At 39.4% G+C, this 21,250-nt stretch overlaps 1 protein-coding gene across 3 annotated transcripts in view; it reads right to left on the bottom strand.

Moving 5' to 3' along the window:
- The window catches only part of CSMD1 (CUB and Sushi multiple domains 1), a 2,734,739-nt gene that overhangs the window by 492,411 nt on the left and 2,221,078 nt on the right, over positions 1–21,250 (bottom strand). For all 3 annotated transcript variants that reach the window (XM_073589180.1, XM_073589181.1, XM_073589182.1), the window contains exons 29-32: positions 17,946–18,133; positions 6,806–7,000; positions 3,339–3,455; positions 2,815–2,928 (exon numbers count right to left, since the gene is read on the bottom strand). In XM_073589180.1, coding sequence (XP_073445281.1) covers positions 2,815–2,928; positions 3,339–3,455; positions 6,806–7,000; positions 17,946–18,133 — 614 coding nt within the window. The remainder of the gene's footprint in view (positions 1–2,814; positions 2,929–3,338; positions 3,456–6,805; positions 7,001–17,945; positions 18,134–21,250) is intronic.

Here is a 21,250-nt window from a genome sequence, read left to right as displayed (position 1 = left end):
CATCGCAGGTCCTTCACACACATCCACTTTACAATGGCATTCTAGACACCGCCCATAGGTGGGTTTGTAGGTAGCTGGTCTGCCCGTCTCACCAGCTACCTGGAAAGTACCTCTGCTGATGAACACACATATTCAAGCTTCCATCCCAAGGCCATCTACCTTGGGATACACAAGGATCATTCAGCATCATGCCACTCATCCTCTCTCCTGGGACACCCACACAGCACCCCCTAGTGGACACAGTGGTCACTACACCACAGAAAGCAACCAGGCACTAGATTGGAAAGAATAGAATTTGCTCCATCTAAGCACCATCCCCTTTATAAAGACTATAAAAAGTGCACAAAATAAGAATTGTCCATAATTTTATAACCATATGGTAGATTTAAAACATGTATTACTAAGAAAAGCAAAATTAGGAGCAAAAACTGGCCACTTATGACTTGGTGACAGATCCTCTTTAATGTGATCATCTAATCAAAATAACCATTTTTCAAATGCCTTAATAAGTGAATTCTGCACTAATTGGGAAGACTCTTGTTCAGATTCTCAGTGCTAACTAGAGTGGAAAGTGGTTACAAAGATCATCACTGGATTAATTATAATGTCTATATATCACACAGACAGTTGATTGAGCTCAATGAAATCTGTGTAATGCTTTATTCCTCCTGTGTTGGTCCTGCAAGGAAATTGAACACATGCTGTCGAATTCTGTCACTGATTACAGTTTATCACTTGGAGTCCAGCAGCAAGACACACTTAGATCAGCCTATACCAGAACTGCTCCACCTTACTTTACTCTGAGAAACATCTGATTAATAATGCATGGTGAGATGGGACAAGTCATGGTGTGAACACAGTCAAGATGGTTTCAGCAAGGCAGACAATCAAGCTTTGTACCTAACAACTCAACCACAGAAGGAAAACTAGATATATGATCAAGAAAAATGTGATACAAGAAAAATATGATCTAAAAATCACAGTATTTTCATTAAACATATGTGCCAGCATATCAAAAGCTGTGTTATAAGAGTTCAATCTATTACTATTTGGTAGACACAGTCAGAACTAATCTAATGAAGATGTAGCTTGTGCTTTCTGTAAGATTGTAAACTGCTCTACTGTCATAAAACAAAAACTTTACAAGAAATATACTTACTATTAGAATAACACTACATAAATAACTGCCTAATATAGTAATAGTATGAAAAATTTATATGCTGCATAAATGCATTAGGGCACCATATTGTTTTTCATATTGTTCATGACTTTATTGAGCGGTACCACGTGACCGCTGAACACAGGAAGAGCTGCAGCGCTGGAGACGATCTGAGAAGCAGGGAGCGCAGAGATGTGACACCAGCACCTGGACCCCATAGTGCGCTGGTGTCCCTGCCTGCTCAGGACACCGGCACCTGGCCCCCAGCGATGAGAGGTGAGAATGTCATTTTTTTTATTCGCAGAAGCATATAGGGCATATTCTATGGAGTATCTTATGGGGCCATAACCTTTATGGATCAGCATATGTGGCATATTCTATGGAGCATCATATGGGACCATCAAGATCTATGGAGCAGAATATGGGGCATATTCTATGGAGCATCTTATGGGGCCATCAAGATATATGGAGCATATTCTATGGAGCATCTTATGGGGCCACAACCTTTATGCATTATATGGGGCATCTTATGGGGCCATCAATCTTTATGGAGCAGCATATGGGGCATATTATTCTATTATGGAGCATCTTATGGGGCCATTATTAACCTTTGTGTAGCATTATATGGGGTGTATTTTGTATGGAGCATCTTATGAGGCCCATCATGAACTTTATGGAGCATTATATGGGGCATATTTTGTATGGAGCATGTAATGGGGCCATCATGAACTCTATGGAGCATTATATGGGGTTCCTGATTCAATGTGGATATTCAAAAACATTTAACCTACTGATGTCTCAATTAATTTTACTTTTATTGGTATCTATTTTTATTTTTGAAATTTACCAGTAAATGCAGCAATTTCCACCCTAGGCTTATACTCGAGTCAATAAGTTTTTACAGTTTTTTGTGAGAAAAATTAGGGGCCTCGGCTTATACTCGGGTTGGCTTATACTCGAGTATATACATGAAGTAGTTCCTCATCTGAACATTTGCTACATCTATAGGTATAATTACCAATTGTTAAGAGTAACCTGTCAGATTTCAAAAGCATTTGAATATATGTGAGAAGCAGATATCAGGTAGCTGAAGGCCAAAACATCAGTTAAAGCGAACCTAACAGCTGATGGATGCTGCCCAATTTGTGGGCAGCATGTATCAGGCACTGGATGAATGAACTCAGCCAGGCATGTTTGACTCTGAAATGCTCCTTGTTTCAGAGAAAAAAATATTTCAATGACCACAGTAGACTAGTCAAACAGGAGGATCCCTGGCAGCTTTTCCCCACCTGCTGCCAAACACTGACATGACACTGCCTGTAAACAGTCGTAAGCAAAGACTTGTCAATCATGGGTAGCGGGCTGGAAGAAGCCAGTGGAGACCCACCTGTCCAACTTGTCTACAGCTCAGTTATGTCCCTGTGATTATCTGCAAAATTACTCAACTTTATGTGCAGTTTTAAATTGTGAAATATGGTCATAAATGGAATTATACTATCAGCAACCAAATGTAGAGAATAATATGCTTCAAATATCTTTATAGCAGTACTAGAAAACCATCAACCTGAAAATGATCATATTGCCTACTAGAAGACATATTCAATATAATAATTAACTTCATAGAGGAACAATGGGAAGCAATATACTTTACTTACCAGTATGGCTACCAGAAAGAGAACTTAGAAGTCTGGACTGTGAATGGGCTCCATCAAAAAGTTCTACCAGATCATTTAATGAGGTCTGAAAATAGGCAAACTGTCCAAAAACAACTAGAAATGTAAAAAAAAGATTACATATTTTTGCTATATTATTTGCAAAATAGGTACAATAGCACTTACATAACTGGGAGAAACTAATCTTGGGTTTTTGTTCTATAGACATTGGTGATAAGAAGAAATACAGAACAAACAGGTTTGAAAAGTATCTGAAAAAAATATTCAAGGTTATTGAGATATTGACCATTTCAACAACTTGAGTATTGAGTACTGGGCTTTGCTTACACTAACAACAAGAATACATAAATGACAATATTACAAAAAATTTTCAAAGGTGTAAAATTTTGTTGACATGCAAATTCAACTGTCCAACTATTTCTGCATCTAACTAGACCCAACAGTGTTTTTGTGAAGCTGTCTTAATGATTCTCTCAAACATTTTTATATATTAATTAGTAACTTACCAAATTCTTTAGGAACAGTTATTGAATAATGACAAATCTGCCCCAAAGTGTAATTATTTGGGTAGTTTGGGGATAAAACCACTCCATCCATTCCTGTATACTGCCCACCACAGGGAGCTGAAACAAAAGCAGACAATTTAGATTTCTATTTAGTAATTTTTGCACTTTAAGAAAGTTCAGATTTTTTTTCTGGAATATTTTAAGGCATGTTGTAATGGACTTATCTGGTGCCCATTCACCATATTCCTTAGGATCACTGCTCAGGGATGAATTTTTGTGTACTATAAGTAGCCACAATGTTGCTCAGGATGGCATGGTGGCTTACTTGATAACACTGTTGCCCCATCACATAAAGCTAGGTTTGAATCCAAAGAAGAGCTGGCATTTTTATGTTCACCCCATATTTGCATTCTTCAGATTCCATTGACTGTAAGAAAAATACCAGCACTCCAGTTTATTTCCTGAATGCCTGCCTATTTTTCTTTATGTGGCCTTTTACCATTTATGCATCAAATACACTGGATTTGTTTTTATAAGAATGATGAAGTACCGGTCTTTTTCTCACAGTGGATTTATTGCCTTGAGTTTGCTTTCGGCACCCAGCCCAGCGATGAAGACTTGTGGGTGTAGTGAGCTGTAATTTATTTTAACATGCTCAGATTTCTTTCACGGCCCAAAAACATGCTGATAGGTTAATTCAGCTAATAAAAAGTTGGCTTATTATGGCATCTCCTGAAAACTGCTGTGAAGTTGCAATTAGAAATGAGAGATTATATTTGCATAGAATTGAATTCTACTTGAATATTCTACTTGAACATTACAAAAATCAGTGTTCATCAAAGTGCTCTTTTTAATAATTAGTTTCAGTGTAGATTCATCAAAATTATGACCACTAACTGCCATTTTCTGGAACCATGAAAGGGCCATCAAAAGATTAAAAAATAAGAAAATACTAATACACACCTTACACTCACTTCTCAAGCCCCACTGATCCACATCACCAAGGTGCACCTTCTTGATTGTCATGATGTTATGACCTTATGGGTGCTTCCACAGAACCATCCTTGGACTCATCAGAGCTGGAAGTCCTGGCCTAGCATAAACTAACTCAGCACGACCATCAGTGATAAGATGTGGTGAGGGTTGGATAGTTGGTGGTGAAAAGTGGATGGGCTGGAGAGGTGACTGCTAAGCGGAGTATAAGTGTTTATCTTTTTACATCTTATGCTTATTATGCTCGGGGGTCTATAGAGCATAATTAACCCCGTTCCAACATTGGGCTTAATAGTATGCCAACATCGGACTCCCTCTGTTTGGTGCGGACTCCGGTGCTGAGCCCGCACCTTTAAGGGCACATGGTAGCTGATCTATACAGCTGACATGTGCCCGCAACAATGATCCACCCATGGCTGTTAACCAGTTAAATGCCGCTGTCAATTTCTGACAAGGACATTTAACTTGCTTTTACCAGAGATGTGTCACTAATCTCACCCATTGGTGACCCCGTCTCATGATCGTAAATCACCAATGAGTCGGCATGACAACCAGAGGTTTGCAGGAGACCTCTATGTTTGCCATTGTCAGATTGCTGTGAGCGCCACCCCATGGTCAGCACTCATAGCAAGTCAGCATTTCTGCTACACACAGGTGATCTGATCATAATGATAGGAAGAAAAAATTTGTCGGATCACACAGATGAATAATAAAAAACAATTCTTCTTTATTTCACACCATCATAAAAACGTGTAGATATATCCACAAATAGATAAAAACAGAGTCACATTCTTATGCATTTCTGATGGTGTGAAATAAAGAAGAATTGTTTTTTATTATTCAGCTGTGTGATCTGACAACTTTTTTTTTCCTCTCATTGTGATCCGATGATCAGGCGGAATTTTTTGGAACGCTGCTGGCAAATCTAAGGCTACCAGGCACATTGACATGGTGAGGTATTCCATTTTTTTATGCATTTTTTCTGCTGTTTTCTGATCATAGCCTATGTGTAGCAGAGGCAATGAAAGTATTGCAACTTCTAGTCTCCCATGAAGACTATTAAAGCATGCAAAATGTAAAAAAGTTTTTAAAATATAATAAAAAAATAAAAGTTCAAACCATCCCCCTTTCACCCCAATCAAAATAAAATAAGAAAATCAAATATCCACATATTTGGTATCATCCAATTCAGAATCTCCCGATCTATCAATATAACAAAATAATTAACCTGATCGCTAAATGACATAATGAGAAAAAAATTCAAAACGCCAGAATTTTTTGGTTGCCGCTACACTGCATTAAAACTGGCTATGAAAAGATTGTATCTACACCAAAATGGGTTTAATAAGAATGTCAGCTCAGCACACAAAAAATAAGCATTCACTCAGCCCGAGATCATGAGAAATGGAGACACTACAGGTCTTGGAAAATGGTGACTTTTTTTTTAAACAAATTTTGGAATTTTTTTCATCACTTAATTAAAAAAGAACCCATATATGTTTGGTGTCTGTTTGGTGTCTGTAAGCTTGTAATGATCTGGAGAATCAGAATGGCAGGTCAGTTTTAGCATTTAGTGAATCTGGTAAAAAAAAACAACTGTGGAATTGCACTTGTTTTGCAATTTCACTACACTTGGAATTTTAACCCCGTTTTCCAGTATTCAATATGTTAAAAAGAATGGCGTCATTCACAACTCGCCCCACAAAAAACAAGCCCTCACAAGGTCATATTGACAGAATAATAAAAAAGTTATGCCTCTGGGAAAAAGGGAAGCAAAAAACAAAAATTCAAAAACTGATAAAACTGATATACTCCTGATTGTTAAAGGGCTAATAACATTCCATTTGCAAAGAATGACTTCATTGCAAATCAAATTTCCTCAGACAAACAAATTAGACATTTTCCTGATCTGCTCATCTGAGGTTGCTACATATTTAGATAGATATTTATATATCTATCTATGTATATTTATGTGTGTATTTTTTAAATAGGTCTCAAAAATTATCAATAGGCTTAAACAGTGCTGAATGTTTGAAACAAATTTCCAGCATAAGTGAATTGAAAATCAATAGTGAGTGAGCATCGAGCCCAATATATATATATATATATATATATATATATATATATACATATATAAAACTGTAAAGTGTGTTTAACATTTAATTCAAGATGTCATTTACAATAAATCCATAACTACAGTAAGTACCTTAACGTCTAAGCCACTAGAGGGGAGCAACCTCGTACTGTACGAAACCTAGTATATTACATTTCTGTCAGTTTCCGTTACAATGTATATATACTGTACAAAATGAAATCATTTAAGATTTATGTTCTTATACAACTGCATTCATTATCAGTGAAACCATAATGTTTGAAAAAATGATATTTGCTAATTATGATTCATTCTTTGAGTTTTACCTTATTTACCTTAGATGCTATAGATGACATTAATGACATCTTACAATAAAACATACCATTACATGAGGGTAAACTCTTGTTCCATGCAGGTTTTCCATCTGTACCAATCACACAGCTAATAGTTGCAGGATCAATGATTTTATAACCTGCATCACACTGATAAGCTACTGTAGATCCAAGTTTAAAATCTATACCAATCCGTGTTCCATTCATGATGTTCCCTGGATCAAAACAGGCTTCACGTGGCTTTTCTATTGTAAAAATAAAATATTGTAAAATAAAGGTTTTATAAATAACATATCAATTGACTCGAATACTTCAAAACAATTTAGAAGTTGATAAACATTTTTACTGGATTAACCCTGTATTGCAAAGTGTAATCAGTTACACTTTTTATCAAGGTGCAATAAAAGCAATCTAACGTATATCGAACACACATATTCCAGATTGAAAGCCTTTTGGCATACGTTGAGACTGATACTTCCTATGGGCATGTTTGACTTACACTCTGGTTTGAATTGAGCCCAAGAAAATTCATAACAGTATTAAATGCTGTATGAAAAAATATAACTTGCTGGCATTAATACCAAGACATGCATAACGTTGCTCAGGCAATAGAAATATACTGCTATTCTGTTGGCGACACTTTGAAAGTATTCACACTGTACCAATGACAACATCCTCTCTTGGTAATCAAAGTTCTTTTCAAGAGCAGATGAGCTTCTAATTCTGTAACTGAATCCAAGTTAACACTATCCTGCTTATTACATTTGTCTCACTTTCTCTCATCTCCTCTTGTAAGCTACTTTTCTTTTAGTACTGAGGATTTTCATTTTCTTTCTTCTGCATCCAATTCATGTGCTAGGTAATTTGTTCTCAAATGTAACACTCGTGATCCCAGCTGTCTCTCTTTAATTATGTCTTCCATTCCCCTTTTCTCTACATTTCCTTTTCAGCTTCTTCGCTCGCTCAGCTCAGCTTCAAGCACACTAGAAGTGTTTGTTCTTGCTTGACCCATTTCGTCTACTCTTTGACCCTGTGCAGTCTACTGTTTTCTCCATCCTCTGTAATTTCACAATGACACAGTATGACCTATTCCCAGCTTCTGTACCTCTATAACATGTACAGTATCATTGTCGCATGTTTATCAGGGATGTGACAACCTTCTATCTTTTGACCTTAACACCATTAGATTTCTATCTGTTGCACAACGACTTTATTATGGAAATGCTCAATATCTGGAGGTCATCTGTATTTATGAATCATCTTAGAAAATAGAAAAAAATAGCAGCTGAAAGACCAATGCTGCATTTACTGTAACTACACTCAAATATGAGCATGGTATATATTGTAGCAGAATATCTTAGCTTAGCAATGAGTCCTATTTAACCCCTTAATAGCATATTATGTACATTTACGTCATATACTGGCTCCTTGCCCTTGATGCGGGCTTACAAGCTGAGCACACATCTTTTGCAGCAGATGATGGCTGTAATAATCAGCCATCATCTGCCTGTAACAGCCAAAGGAGGAGTGGAGCTCCACATGTGGCTGTTAATCTGTCAAATGCTAATTTGTGACAGATGCATTTACAAAATTCTGGCAGGGGGGTACATTATTCTATATGCCCATCGGTGCATCCATGACGCAATCGTGGGGTGCCAATGCATTTTCATGATGGCCAGGGGTCTGCTGAAGACCCCTTTGCTTGTCATGATGGTATTTCTGTGAAATCCAGCCCATGACAGGCGTTCATAGGATAGAGTGATTTTCGCTATACAAAAAAAAACTATGCTATTAATTGATAAAGTCAAGTGCAGATCACATGCTTTTTTATTGTGTTTCCGGTTTGGAAATGCAATAAAGCGCATATGTGCTTATCATCTGCAGATTTTCCTCATCTTCTTCAAGTTTATTAGGAAATCTGCAACTATATCTGCAAGACAAATTAATTAATGTTGTAGATTTCAAAACTGCACTGCACAGATCATTTTTCGCTGCATAAAAAAACAGTGAGCATGAGAATTTTATAAATCACACCTATTTATGTGGAAATGTAATGTTCTCCATCTTTTGGATAAGAAGTAATGCACCAAATACCATCATGAGAACTTAGCTTACATTTGCACGTGACAAGTGAACCAAAATTCTGGCTTAATTAAATCAGACTTATGGTTCAAATTTGTCAATAATATTTCCCTCTAAGTATAACACTATTAAAATAACATTTAGTCACAGAATATCAAGCCCACATAGAAGACAATAAAATGTAGTTATAAATGCCATAAGAAAAACATTGGGCACTATTCACTTTTGTATTTGCACCTTTTCTGGCTAGTTTTTGGTGTTTTTTGCTATTTTACTATTTGTGCCTCATTCTTCTTTTAATTTGCGCCTAACCTCTTTCCAGCAGGCCAAATTTTATTTTTATTTTTACTTTTCTTTTTTATTTCCCATTTTAAAAAAGCTTTACATTTTTTATTCTTTCCATTACTAGAGTAATATTAGGGCTTGTTTTAGCTGAACAAGTTGTAGTTTTAACAGAAAATTGGAAAAAAATACAATGCAGTGAAACTGCAATTATTTTCTAGGATTTTGCTTTTATACTCTAAAAACTACAGAGAGCTATGATTCCACAGGTCAGTATAATATAAAATGTAAAGTTTTTGTGCAAAAGGCAAAATGTTTGAAAATTCCTTGAAAAAAATTAGTGTCTCCATTTTCTGAGCCCTGTAACATTTTAATTTATACATTGATGGAACTCTGTGATCTGTTTTTTTCTGTGAATTTTCTGCTTTTATACCATTTTGGAGTAAATATGTAATTTTGATTAATTCTCATTGCATTTTTTGTGATGTTGTGGTAACAAAAAAATGCAGTTTTGTTTTTTCATTTTCTTTATGATGTTTACCAATCAATTTAATTTTATATTTTGACAGAATTAACTTAAAGATGCAGCTATACCATATATGTTTATTCTTATTTATTTTTAATGGGAAAAATAGTTGGTGGTTCAATTTTTTCATATTTTTTTAGCCTCATTAAGAGATTTGAACTTGCAGGTATTGCAGTAGATAGCAAAAATCATTGTCTCTTATAAAGGCCAGCAAAGAGTTGATATTCAGGAATCCTTCACATGTCTGTGTTTCTGGCATGCGTGATATCCATTTTTTCCACTACCATTATACCCTATTATAACCTATTATGTTATACACATGTCCGTGTTTTTACACATGGAGTCATGTCTGTTTTTTTCAGCAGCAGAGATGACAAGGGCTAATGCAAGTTTACGTTTTCTCTGAAAAACAAGAACTGCACATGGCTGGCATCCATATGTCATCCGTGTGCTGTCTGTCTTGAACACTGAAAAGTATAGAAGTTTAAGTATATTTCTCTCTTTATCAATACCAGAAAAACACTGATGCCACATTGGTGGTAAAAGAGACACATGGAGGACACACTGATGACACTGCTTCCATTTTTATATACATCTTTGTGTGATGGAGGAATCACATGAACACTGAAGTGGCAACCCATAGGCCCTAAAAGCACTATCAGCCCAGTATCCATTGGATTCAGAACTAATGGACTGCTCCATAGGCAAATGTTTCTAATTTTTAGCACATCCTGAGTGCATTGCTGTGCCAGGTCATGGTGAATGGTGTGACTGTGAAAGGACTCCTAGACTCAGGAAGTTTGGTGACCCTAGTTAGTGATTCACTTCCACCAGTACTAGTCCCTGCAAAGTGGCTGGGGGAAAAGAGTACTCATGGAGATGCCAAGAACTATTCCATGGATCTGGTCAACATATGAAAAGACTGTAGTTCCATGTCCCACAAAGTAGAAGTGGTAAAAGACTTATTGAATGCTATAATTATAAGATGTGACTTTTCATTGTTCTAGGACTTGTGGCCTATGCTGTAGCACTTGGTAGTCCACTATGCATCCAGGAGTTGAGTATGTTAACAAGGTCACATGATTTAAACAGGGAATTTCCTTTCACTGTATGAGCTAGAAAGAAGGATGAGGCATTATCCCCTAAATCCAATGTACCTGACCAAGAAAAGTGCCAGGACTACCCAGCTAAGGGATTTATCAGTAAAAGATACTCAGGAAAATGCAAGTTTATTAAATGGTGGTCCTCAGGGGCTGGGAGCCGATAATTGTTTTCACAATTGGCCATGGTGGAGACATGGGGGTCAGGGGGTGCTCTAGCTCACTGGCTCAACACCGCATGGACCAGGGATTATTCCACTGAACACCCTCTCTCCTTTTACCGTGGGCATAATGTTAGGGTAAAACAATGTGGTAATATTTTATTGAATCATGGACAATAACACATAGAACAGTCCCAGCAAAGTATCCAAGATGGTGCAAAATTACAGAGTCACACCCGCTGACTTCTGCTGACTGATAAGAACAGCTGCAGCTTCTAGGGATGACTACCCCCACCTGTAGCATATACAAAGAGGATGTAACAACAAGTTTAGGAAGCTAACAGTACACTGAGGTATGAGGCCAAATGACCAAAGGGTCACAGCCTGGCTTCTCCGATTATCTCTTTGGAGCCAAGTGACTGGTGCGTTCCAATCCTAGCTTACCCAAATATATCCTAGGGGTTCAAGTGACCAGTGGATCAAATGCTGGCTTCCTCAAATGTATCCATGGTTCACTGATGGTCAACGAAGCAGATCTGTATTCCATCAGCCTGGGTTATATTCCCTTAAGCTGGCATCCTGTAGAATGTCAAATCTGTGCCCCTAGTGATGGAGCCATGATGTCCTGGCTGCTCTCTTGTTCAGTGTTCCTGGCTGTGGTTTTGTAAAGTGTCTCTGTTTCTTGTGATCTTGAGGTATATCTTTTTTATAAATTTCACAACTATTGTCCTTCAAGCCATCATCCAGGGTTCAAGAGGAAGGTGTGATGAGATTAACTTGCATTGTTAATTTGCATAGTTCATCCTTCTTTGTTTTGCAGGTCAACAAACTAACTGACCTGGGCAATAAGTCATCAACATATTAACAAACATTTATTGCTTAATTACTCTTTGTCTCTTTCATTCAGGATAGCAACACTTATGTTACAACAAACATCAACTTAAAAGTTAATACTATAGGCTCATATGAACAATAGTCTGTGTTTTTTTGATGAATTAAAGCAAAACACATACATTCAAAAGTCAACATATGCATAATAGTCTATGCCTCCTGGCTTACTGAAAATAAACATCTGAATAATGCTGTGTTGCTACAGCCATGCATAATGATCTGCAGTGTCAAGATGTAGGGTAATAGCAGGTTCTCAGGATGCAGTGACGAGACATGAGACTGAGTGTGATTTTGGAAAGTAACGTTTATGAACTGAAGCCACTAGGGCTATGCCGAGCAAACAAAAAGGGATAACAACAATTATCCACACAGGGACTCAACAACAATAACAATACTTTTCTTATCAAGAATGCGACTAACCCGGCAAAGCCGGCTATTATGGGCCTCGCGATGGCCGACTATGGGTCCTTATCTCCAAAAGTCAACTTATCCTTCCGGACGCCCTTCGGTGTCGCAGGTGCGTCTGCTTCGGCGTCGCGGATGTGGCTGTTTTGACACCGCTGCCACTAAGTTCAGCTGCTGAAGAACGGCCGTGACCGCTGGGCGTCTGAGCACCCAGGAGGAGTTTGGGCACACCAGGGCCTGAAGGTTCTTTGCCGTTGGGGCACAACAGGCCCTGGGGTAATCCTGAAGCTGGGGGCACAACTGGTCCTGAAGTAATCCTGCAGCTGGGGGCGCAACAGGCCCTGGAGTAGTCCTTTGTGGAGATGTTCCCCTGAAAACACAGCAGGGTAGGACTTTCAGAAAGTCTTATCAGGCTCCCGTGTCAAAGCGAGGTTGTGCTGGAGTTTCCAGAAGTGACCGCTGGCATGCCTACGCTAAGGGTTCCTCTGTAGGCAGGGAGTAGGCCTCAACTGCCGACTGTGACGGGATGGCATACAGTGCCGTCGGTGATGAAGAGGCCGCAGCTGCGGGCTGAGGCAGGGAGGAAGTGGGAAAGCCGCTGCAGTGGGCTGATGTGAAATCTCAGCAGCGGCTTGGGGTCGCGGACCAGTCGCACCAGAGCAAGGAACAGCGGTAACAGCTGTGGCTGACCGTGGGTCAGGAGCGGCCCCGGATTCGAGTAAAGCACAAGTCTCTTGTCGGTGAGTTCGTCGCTTACCCCCACAGACCCCCGGCAGTCTCCCCGTGGAGCAATGTCGGTTAAGCCGGCTCTCTCTCCTCTATGGCTTCCTGTCTCTTGTCAGCCTCTCTGCCAACTGAACTCTCAGTGTGCTCCTTGCTCCTTTTATCCTCGCCCCTCCCCCTGTTGCCCTGTCATCTCCAGTCGTGCCCTCTCCTTCATTGCCCCCCCAGGTACCATTCCTTCAGGAACCCATATGGCGGCCCCCCTGGTTCTGGCACAGACACTCTGCGGGAGTCCTCCTCCCCACAAAGAGACCAAAGTGAAGGACCAGGTAAAAGAGAGCCTCCTAAACGCCCAAAAGGCAATATCCATGGGCTATATTCAGTCCGCTCGAATGAGACAATGTAGCCCTTTGAATAGGATACTTGTGCTATTGGCCATAGTGGAGAGCCAATTCCTTACCAAGTGGCAGGGACCCTATGAGATGATGGAAAATGTTGGCGAGTTCAAGTATAAAGTACACTGACCTGGTAAAAGGAAGCCCTTTCACAAATATTATGGAAACCAGCTGAAACCCTGCAAGGATAGAGACCTGCTAGTAACCCCTTGCTTGTTGGCCCAGTCAGAAGCCAACATTGTGAGTGTCAAACTGGCAGAAACTTTGTCACCTTTAAATAAACAGCACATCCAGAAAATAGTACCAAAATAGGGACAGGTTCTCTGAGTTACAAGGTTACCCTGTGTAATCAAGCATGAGCTTTATGCTTGGGTCAATGTAAATCCCTGTAGTAGTGAATGGTAGGCTATCATAGGAGCTTAAACTGACCCCCTGTAGGTACTGTGAGTTGAAAGACATTGCCCAGCCCCAGGCTTTGGTCAGAGGGGTTAATGTAGCAAAGGCAGGCTAGGGTTAATTCACAGCACTACAGGGTCTAATTAGGTGCACCTGGATAGCTATGACTAAAACTAGGTCATGTGTTCACTGGTCAGTCATCTGGGAAGCTGAGCAAAGTGGGTGGTGCTGGAACTGGAGAGAGACTGTACAGGCCATGTGCATCCCCCCACTCTGGAGCTTTACCCCAATTTATCAGACTCTCTGTTTCTGTGGAAACCTTCAAAAGGAACCTGAAGACCTACCTCTTTTGACAACAGCCTGCCTACAACATGCAGTAACACTCAGTCCAATATAACACTGCACGACCACATCTGCCCTCACCTACTGTATCCTCACCCATCCCTTGTAGTCTGGGAATCCTCTTAATCAGTGGAAATAAACTCTGCTCTGTGTGTTATAAAAAACTCTGTGACTTTGTGATCCAAGCAGCTACCTAAATGTGTGAACCTCTACAATACAGTCATGGCTAAAAGCTTTGACACAGTTAAAAAATCCAGAAAAATGAAGTGTTTCTCCCAGAAAATTATTGGAATTACTCATGTTTTGTTATACAAATGTTTGTATCCTATGCTAGTAATGGTGCAAATTGAACATAACTTAAACGAAAACGCCAAAAATTGGCCAGATAAAATTGTTGGCACCTTTCAAAAATTGTGGGTAATCAACTTTGTTTCAAGCATGTAATGCTTGTTCAAACTCACCGGTGGTAAGTAACAGGTTTTGAGCAATATGAATATTACAAATAAAACCTAATAAAAAGGGGAGAAATCGATTCAATCTTTGCATTGTGTGTCTATACTGTATGTACAACACTAAGCATGGAGAGCAGAAAGAGGAGAAGAGAATTGTCTCAGGAATTGAGAACCAAAATTGTTGAAAAATATTATTATTATTATTTATATAGCACCATTGTTTCCATGGTGCTGTACATGAGAAGGGGTTAGATACAAATTACAGATATCACTTACAGTAAACAAACTTACAATGACAGACTGATACAGAGGGGAGAGGTTCAATTTATAAAAGGTTGCAATGCAGGATAGTCTGGATGGTGGATAGGCAGCCCCAATCAAGTTCTACAGAAATTCAAGCTGCAAGTTCATGGTGCATCAGAGTCAGCATGAATTATCCAGCAACTATAGTTGAGCGAAACAGGTCGGTCAGATTCAAAAGTCGCCGACTGTCGCCAAAGTCGGGTTTCATGAAACAAAACCCGACCACAGTGTGAAGTTGGCCATGCGGTCGGCGACCGAAGCGTCAAAGTCGGGTTTTGCCGAATGCTTGCAAGTGACTTTTTTCAGCCAATGAGAGAAGCGTAGCATAGTGGGAGCATAGCTGGAGTGGGAGTGGGAGAGAGAGAGAGGGAGACGGAGAGGGAGAAGAGAGAGAGAGAGAGATTTTGCCGCCTCTGGGGTTAAAATTCATGCCAGGTGTTTTTACAGTCCTTCACTCACTGCCGACTTTTCTCCCCATTGACTTGCATTGAGTTTCATGTTTCCCGACTTTTCCCGACTTTTCCCTATAGTCGGCCGATTTCGTTCGACTCAACTTTTGAGAAAGTCGGGTTTCATGAAACCCGACTCAACCCTAAAAAAGGCAAAGTCGCTTATCTCTACCATCAACATTTCAATAAAATGAAATGCTATGGCAGGAGACCCAGGAGGACCCCACTGCTGACACAGGCTAAATTTAAATTGCATGTTGTGAAAATGTGCATGAATAAGCCAAAATCCTTCTGGGAAAGCATCTACAACCAACTATGATGGAGGCTCAAATAATTTTTAGGGTTGTTTTACTGCCTCTGGAACTGGATACATTGACTGTGTGCAAGGCATTGTGAAATCTGAAGATGACCAAAGGATTTGGGATCTCAATGTAGTGCCCAGTGTCAGAAATCTGGGTTTGCATACTAGGACATGGGTCTTCCAGCAAGACAATGAAACCAAACACAGTTCAAGAAGCAACCAGAAATGGATGGAAACAAAGCACTTGAGAGTTCTGAAGTGACGAATCCAGATCTTAATCTCATTGAGCAACCAAAGAGAGATCTTAAAATTGCTGTTTGGAGAAGGCATAGGTTGATAGTCACTGCAGATTTTGAATCAGATTAAGCTGTAGACATGGGACAATGGGAATGAATGGTCAGTGGAGCACTAAGAACACAAAGACAAAGTAATAGTTTCTTCTTTAACCCAAAACGTGTTTCGACAGTAACCCCGTTTTTATCAGGTGGCTTCCTCAGGTGCCACCTGATGAAGACGGGGTTACCATCAAAACGCATTGTGGGCTAAAGAAGAAACTATTACTTTGTCCTTGTGTTCTTAGCACTCCGCTGACTGTTCATTCTCATCATCGCATATCTACAGCTTAGGCTAGTTTCACACTAGCGTTTATGAGCGCAGCGACGGCCTACGCACGGCCGCCACTAAGCCCCGCCCCCTGCCGCGCCCCGCCGGTAGCTCCGCCCACCGGCGCATGACGCTGCATGCGCCCTGCGTCCCCTATCTTTATCACAGGGGGTGCAGGCCGTGCGCAGTATGCGTTTGGCGGCGCATGCGTCCTTTTGACGGTGCGCCGACCTGCGCCAAACGCAACATTCTGCAGTTTAGTTGCGTCGGCGCACCGTCAAAAAGGCGCATGCGCCGCCAAACGCATACTGCGCACGGCCTGCGCCCCCTGTGATAAAGATAGGGGACGCAGGGCGCATGCAGCGTCATGCGCCGGTGGGCGGAGCTACCGGCGGGCGGCGGCAGGGGGCGGGGCTTAGCGGCGGCCGTGCGCAGGCCGTCGCTGTGCTCATAAACACTAGTGTGAAATTAGCCTGAATCTGATTCAAAATCTGCAATGGCAATCAACCTATGCCATGAATTTTCTCAACAATGTATGAACAATTTTCATGAAAACCCCTTTTATGCTACTGTTAATGTAATGTTCAGAAGATTTTCCCAACATAAATCTCCAAATAGAAAGTGTATTTGCCCTGTGGGAACATGCCCATGTTACAGCCACTATTAGTTTAGGTTTGAATTTGGATCACCACATTTTGGTAATTTAATTACATCTGGAGCTCATCCATTTATAGTTTCAAATGTAAATGAATATTATGCAAATGGAACACACTTAAAAACATTACTTACTGAAAAGGCACAAGGCCAGTCCATTTTACCTAAATCTACTTTATGTCTTGGAAAGCTTTCAATGACAATATTGGAGACTTATTGTCTTTTAATAGCTTTTAGGATTTTAGATGAAACATGTCTTTTATTTTTGCACAGTTAAGTATATACCATTGACTATATTTATTTATAGACCATAATAAAGATATATTCATACACAGCAGATTTTGTTTCTGAAATGTCTGCAATTATTTATCTGACTGTAGCTAGCAGAAATTCATTTACATGCTACACAACTCCATTCACATGTATTATACTGGTTTTCAGTTGTAAAAAGGTCAATAATAAATCTACCAGATATGACCATATACTTGTATATGAGGTTCTATTTTTGTAAAACATTAGCGTTATAATAAGATAGTGTTCACTTTGGTATATCTGTACTATGTCTAAAGCCTCATTCACACATCAGTATTTTTGATCAGTATTTCATCAGTATTTGTATGCAAAAACCAGGAGTGTCCCCAAAATAAAGAACAGGAGTCAGTCTTTCAATTATATTTTTTCTCGGTAAGTTCCATTCTTGGCTTTGGCATACAAACACTGATGCAAAACACTGACCAAAGACCAAATACTGACATGTGAATGAACCTTAAATGATGTTTTTTTACTATAATTTGTTGGCCCAAGAAAAATTTAATAGATAACGGATACTAAATCCCACCATTGATTTATATTTTTTTAATATCGTAAAACCAAAATATCTCAGTTTATTAACACAAGAATATCTGAAGGGCCTTATTACACAAATCTAAAAAATAAAAAAAAATGTTGCTGCTTTTAAATAACTTTAAATAATAAAGATATAGCAAGGAAATTATGAGATATTTCAAGGAACATGATAAATTCCGTAAAACTATCTAGCATATAATTTGTCATAGAGCACACAAATGTATACATAACAACTTTACAAGCTATATCACATGGTATATAATAACGTAACCGAATTACCTTTATATTCAATGGCAAATCCAGACATACCAACAGATGCATCACTACGAAATGCCAAAAACAGGCTGTTGCTGCTGCTTTCTAATCTTTCTGGTGCATGGGAACCTTGGAAACTTCCAATTATGGGACTATTGGAGTTATCACCTTCATACACATGCAGAAAATCATAACTGGGTTCCATATTAAAACTGAAACACAGAAATAATATGCATCATTAAACAGAAGGTTATGCAAGATTTATAATATCTATTTTGTGTAACATAGTTCAACTTCATAAATATATATATATTTCTTACCCAATTCAAGATTTGCCTTTACAGTTTTACCATATTTTAATGCAATGTGGTAGATATATTTTAATATTATGTTATGTTAATCTAAAATGGAATTATTTTAGATATTTTTTTCAACACACCTCAAATTTATGAGATTTTAGAGGTCAAAACAGGAAACAACACTGCAACATGAAATACAGTGATAGGGTATATAAATATTTTACAAATAAAATTGGGTTGTTATAAAATAAGAAATGGAACTTTGTAACCATATTTCTATAGTGTTTTTTTCTTTCTAGTTTTGATTCTGATGTAATAGTATAACTCTTGTGATTTGATTACACTTTTTCCTATAGGGAGAACTTTTTTCTATTTTTTTTACATATAACAAAATAATAAAAAGACAGTTATAACACAGATGCCTTGGCATCATCAAAACAACCAGAATGAAAATATCTGTTGCTTACTGCAATTGTACATGCCAAACATATCGTGTGGTCCTTGACTGCATCAAAATGCTACATATCACTTTCAGCCATTACTGAGCCAATGGCTCGATGGTAGACACAAGCACTTATTTTTTTACAGCTGTGTTTGTAGTCACCATTTTTTCCATGTATTATATTTAACTCTGGTTGGTTTGTGCAAAGAAAATAGAAGCTGTCTAAAATGGTCAGACCAATGCAACCTGAAATATGAACAATGACCTGAAATGGTAAAAATATGGAATATGCATTATTTATGGTGCTTTTAATTTGCTTTTTGCATAGTTGAGTGATCTCTTATAATTGAAAAAGTCTGAGTACAATATTGCACTGCCAAGGAAAGGAAAATGAGTCAATGAGTAGTTGTGACAGAGGCTAAGAAAGAAAGAGCAGAGAAGTGTTTGATTAGGAAGACAGAAATATACTAACAGAAATATGAATGGTATTAGCTTTATGCTTTGCAATATAAGTAACCTACTGAAGCATGCAAATAGATGGTATCACACAAAACGTGTGGATAAGTTTTAAATGTTAATAAAGGCAAGGACACACCAAGCCTATTGACTCTTGAATAGATGAATATTGCCTCCATTCTAATAAAATCAGTCTCCAAGCTTCCTCATTAATGCTCTTGAAGCTGATTTTAGATTGCACATACATGTGCTGAACCAGAACGTGACAACATAAAAAGAAATATGTCATAAAGCTTTATTTTATCCTTAATCTGTTGTGAAATTTCACTTTTCCTCAAATCATGATGACATATTTTAGAGAATTATGGTTCTAGACATCATTGCTGTTCATAAAGAATTTTTTCAGATATAAATAAGAACTCGACCTTTAACCTGGCAAAACCAATCTATTCAGAATGGACTCCCAACACGCCGAAGACAAAATTGTCTCGGGTTTTTTCAGATAAACAGCTTTCAAGACAAGTATGATTAGGCTAAGTTGAAAAGAACATATGAAAAAATCGACCATTTTTCACCCTGCATAAACGATTGCTTTAATTTGTATGGTGTTTGTTTGCTATCTGTATCTTCATTTCAGACCTTTATATGACATACATTAAACATCTGTTTGTTACATCCATAGTTAAATAAATAAAAAAGAGGCATATTACAGTTTCTTTTGTAATCTATGCAAAGGATCTGCTAACCCCTTTACGACTTTGGGCGTATTCATACGTCCTTTTTGCTAAGTGCTTACTGCGCTTGGACATATGGATACATCATGGCAATTTTGCGTGCACAGGAGCTGTGAGTGCACAATCACCACCACTAGTCAGCTGATTCAGACAGCTGACACCCAGCACTCAGTGCCAGCAGAGGCACCCACACCCCTCCCAGCAAAATAACTCCCTAAATTATTATTATTATGCTGTTATATAGCGCCATTTATTCCATGGCACTTTGCATGTGAAAAGGGGAAATATAGACAAGTATAATAAACATGTGTAAGACAAGGGACACACAATTACATAAGGAGAGGGGACCGTGCCCGTGAGGGCTCACAGTCTACAGGGATGGGTGAGGATACAGTAGGAGAGGGTAGAGCAGGTCTTGCTGGGGTTCAGTAGACTGAGGATCATTGCAGACTGTAGGCTTGTCAGAACAGGTGGGTCTTCAGGTTCTTCTTGAAGGTTTCCGTTGATGGTGAGAGTCTGATGTGTTGCGGCAAGGAGTTCCAGAGTATGGGGGAAGCACGGGAGAAGTCTTGTATGCAGTTGTGGGAAGAAGAGATAAGGGGGGAGTAGAGAAGGAGATCTTGAGATGATCGAAGGTTGCGTGCGGGTAGGTACCTAGAGACCATGTCACAGATGTATGGAGGAGACAGGTTGTGGATGGCTTTGTATGTCATGGTTAGAGTTTTGAATTGTAGCCTCTGGGCAATAAGAAGCCAGTGAAGGGCCTGGCATAGGGGGGAGGCTGGGGAATAGTGGGGAGAAAGGTGGATTAGTCGGGCAGCAGAGTGTAGAATGGACTGGAGCAGAGCCAGAGTGCTAGAGGGGAGGCCAGAGAGTAGGAGGTTGAAGTAGTCGAGGCGGGAGATGATAAGAGCATGCACTAGTGTTTTTGTGGTTTCGTGGTTGAGGAATGAGCGGATCTGGGAAATATTTTTGAGTTTGAGGCTGCAGGAGGAGGCGAGGGCTTGGATATGTGGTTTGAAAGAGAGCGCAGAGTCGAGGATCACCCCAAGGCACCGAGCGTTCGGGACTGGGGAAAGAGAGCAGCCGTTGACATTGATGGCTAGGTCTGGTGGAGGGGTAGAGTGAGATGGGGGAAAGATGATGAATTCTCTTTTGTCCATGTTCAGTTTGAGAAAGCGAGCAGAGAAGAAGGCTGAGATAGCAGACAGACATTGTGGGATTTCAGTCAGTAAGGAGGCGAGGTCGGGTCCAGATAGGTAGATCTGCGTGTCATCGGCATAGAGGTGATACTGCAAACCGTGGGATTCTATGAGCTGTCCCAAGCCGAAGGTATAGATGGAGAATAGTAGGGGTCCTAGGACAGAGCCTTGGGGAACAACGACAGACAGGGGGCGA

This window comes from Dendrobates tinctorius, unplaced genomic scaffold (genome assembly GCF_039654945.1).
Source record: "Dendrobates tinctorius isolate UK_male_01 unplaced genomic scaffold, ASM3965494v1 ptg000107l, whole genome shotgun sequence".
In the NCBI taxonomy this organism is placed as follows: domain Eukaryota; kingdom Metazoa; phylum Chordata; class Amphibia; order Anura; family Dendrobatidae; genus Dendrobates; species Dendrobates tinctorius.
Note: the sequence above shows the minus strand (reverse complement) of the source record. Positions and strands in the feature narration are given on the sequence as shown.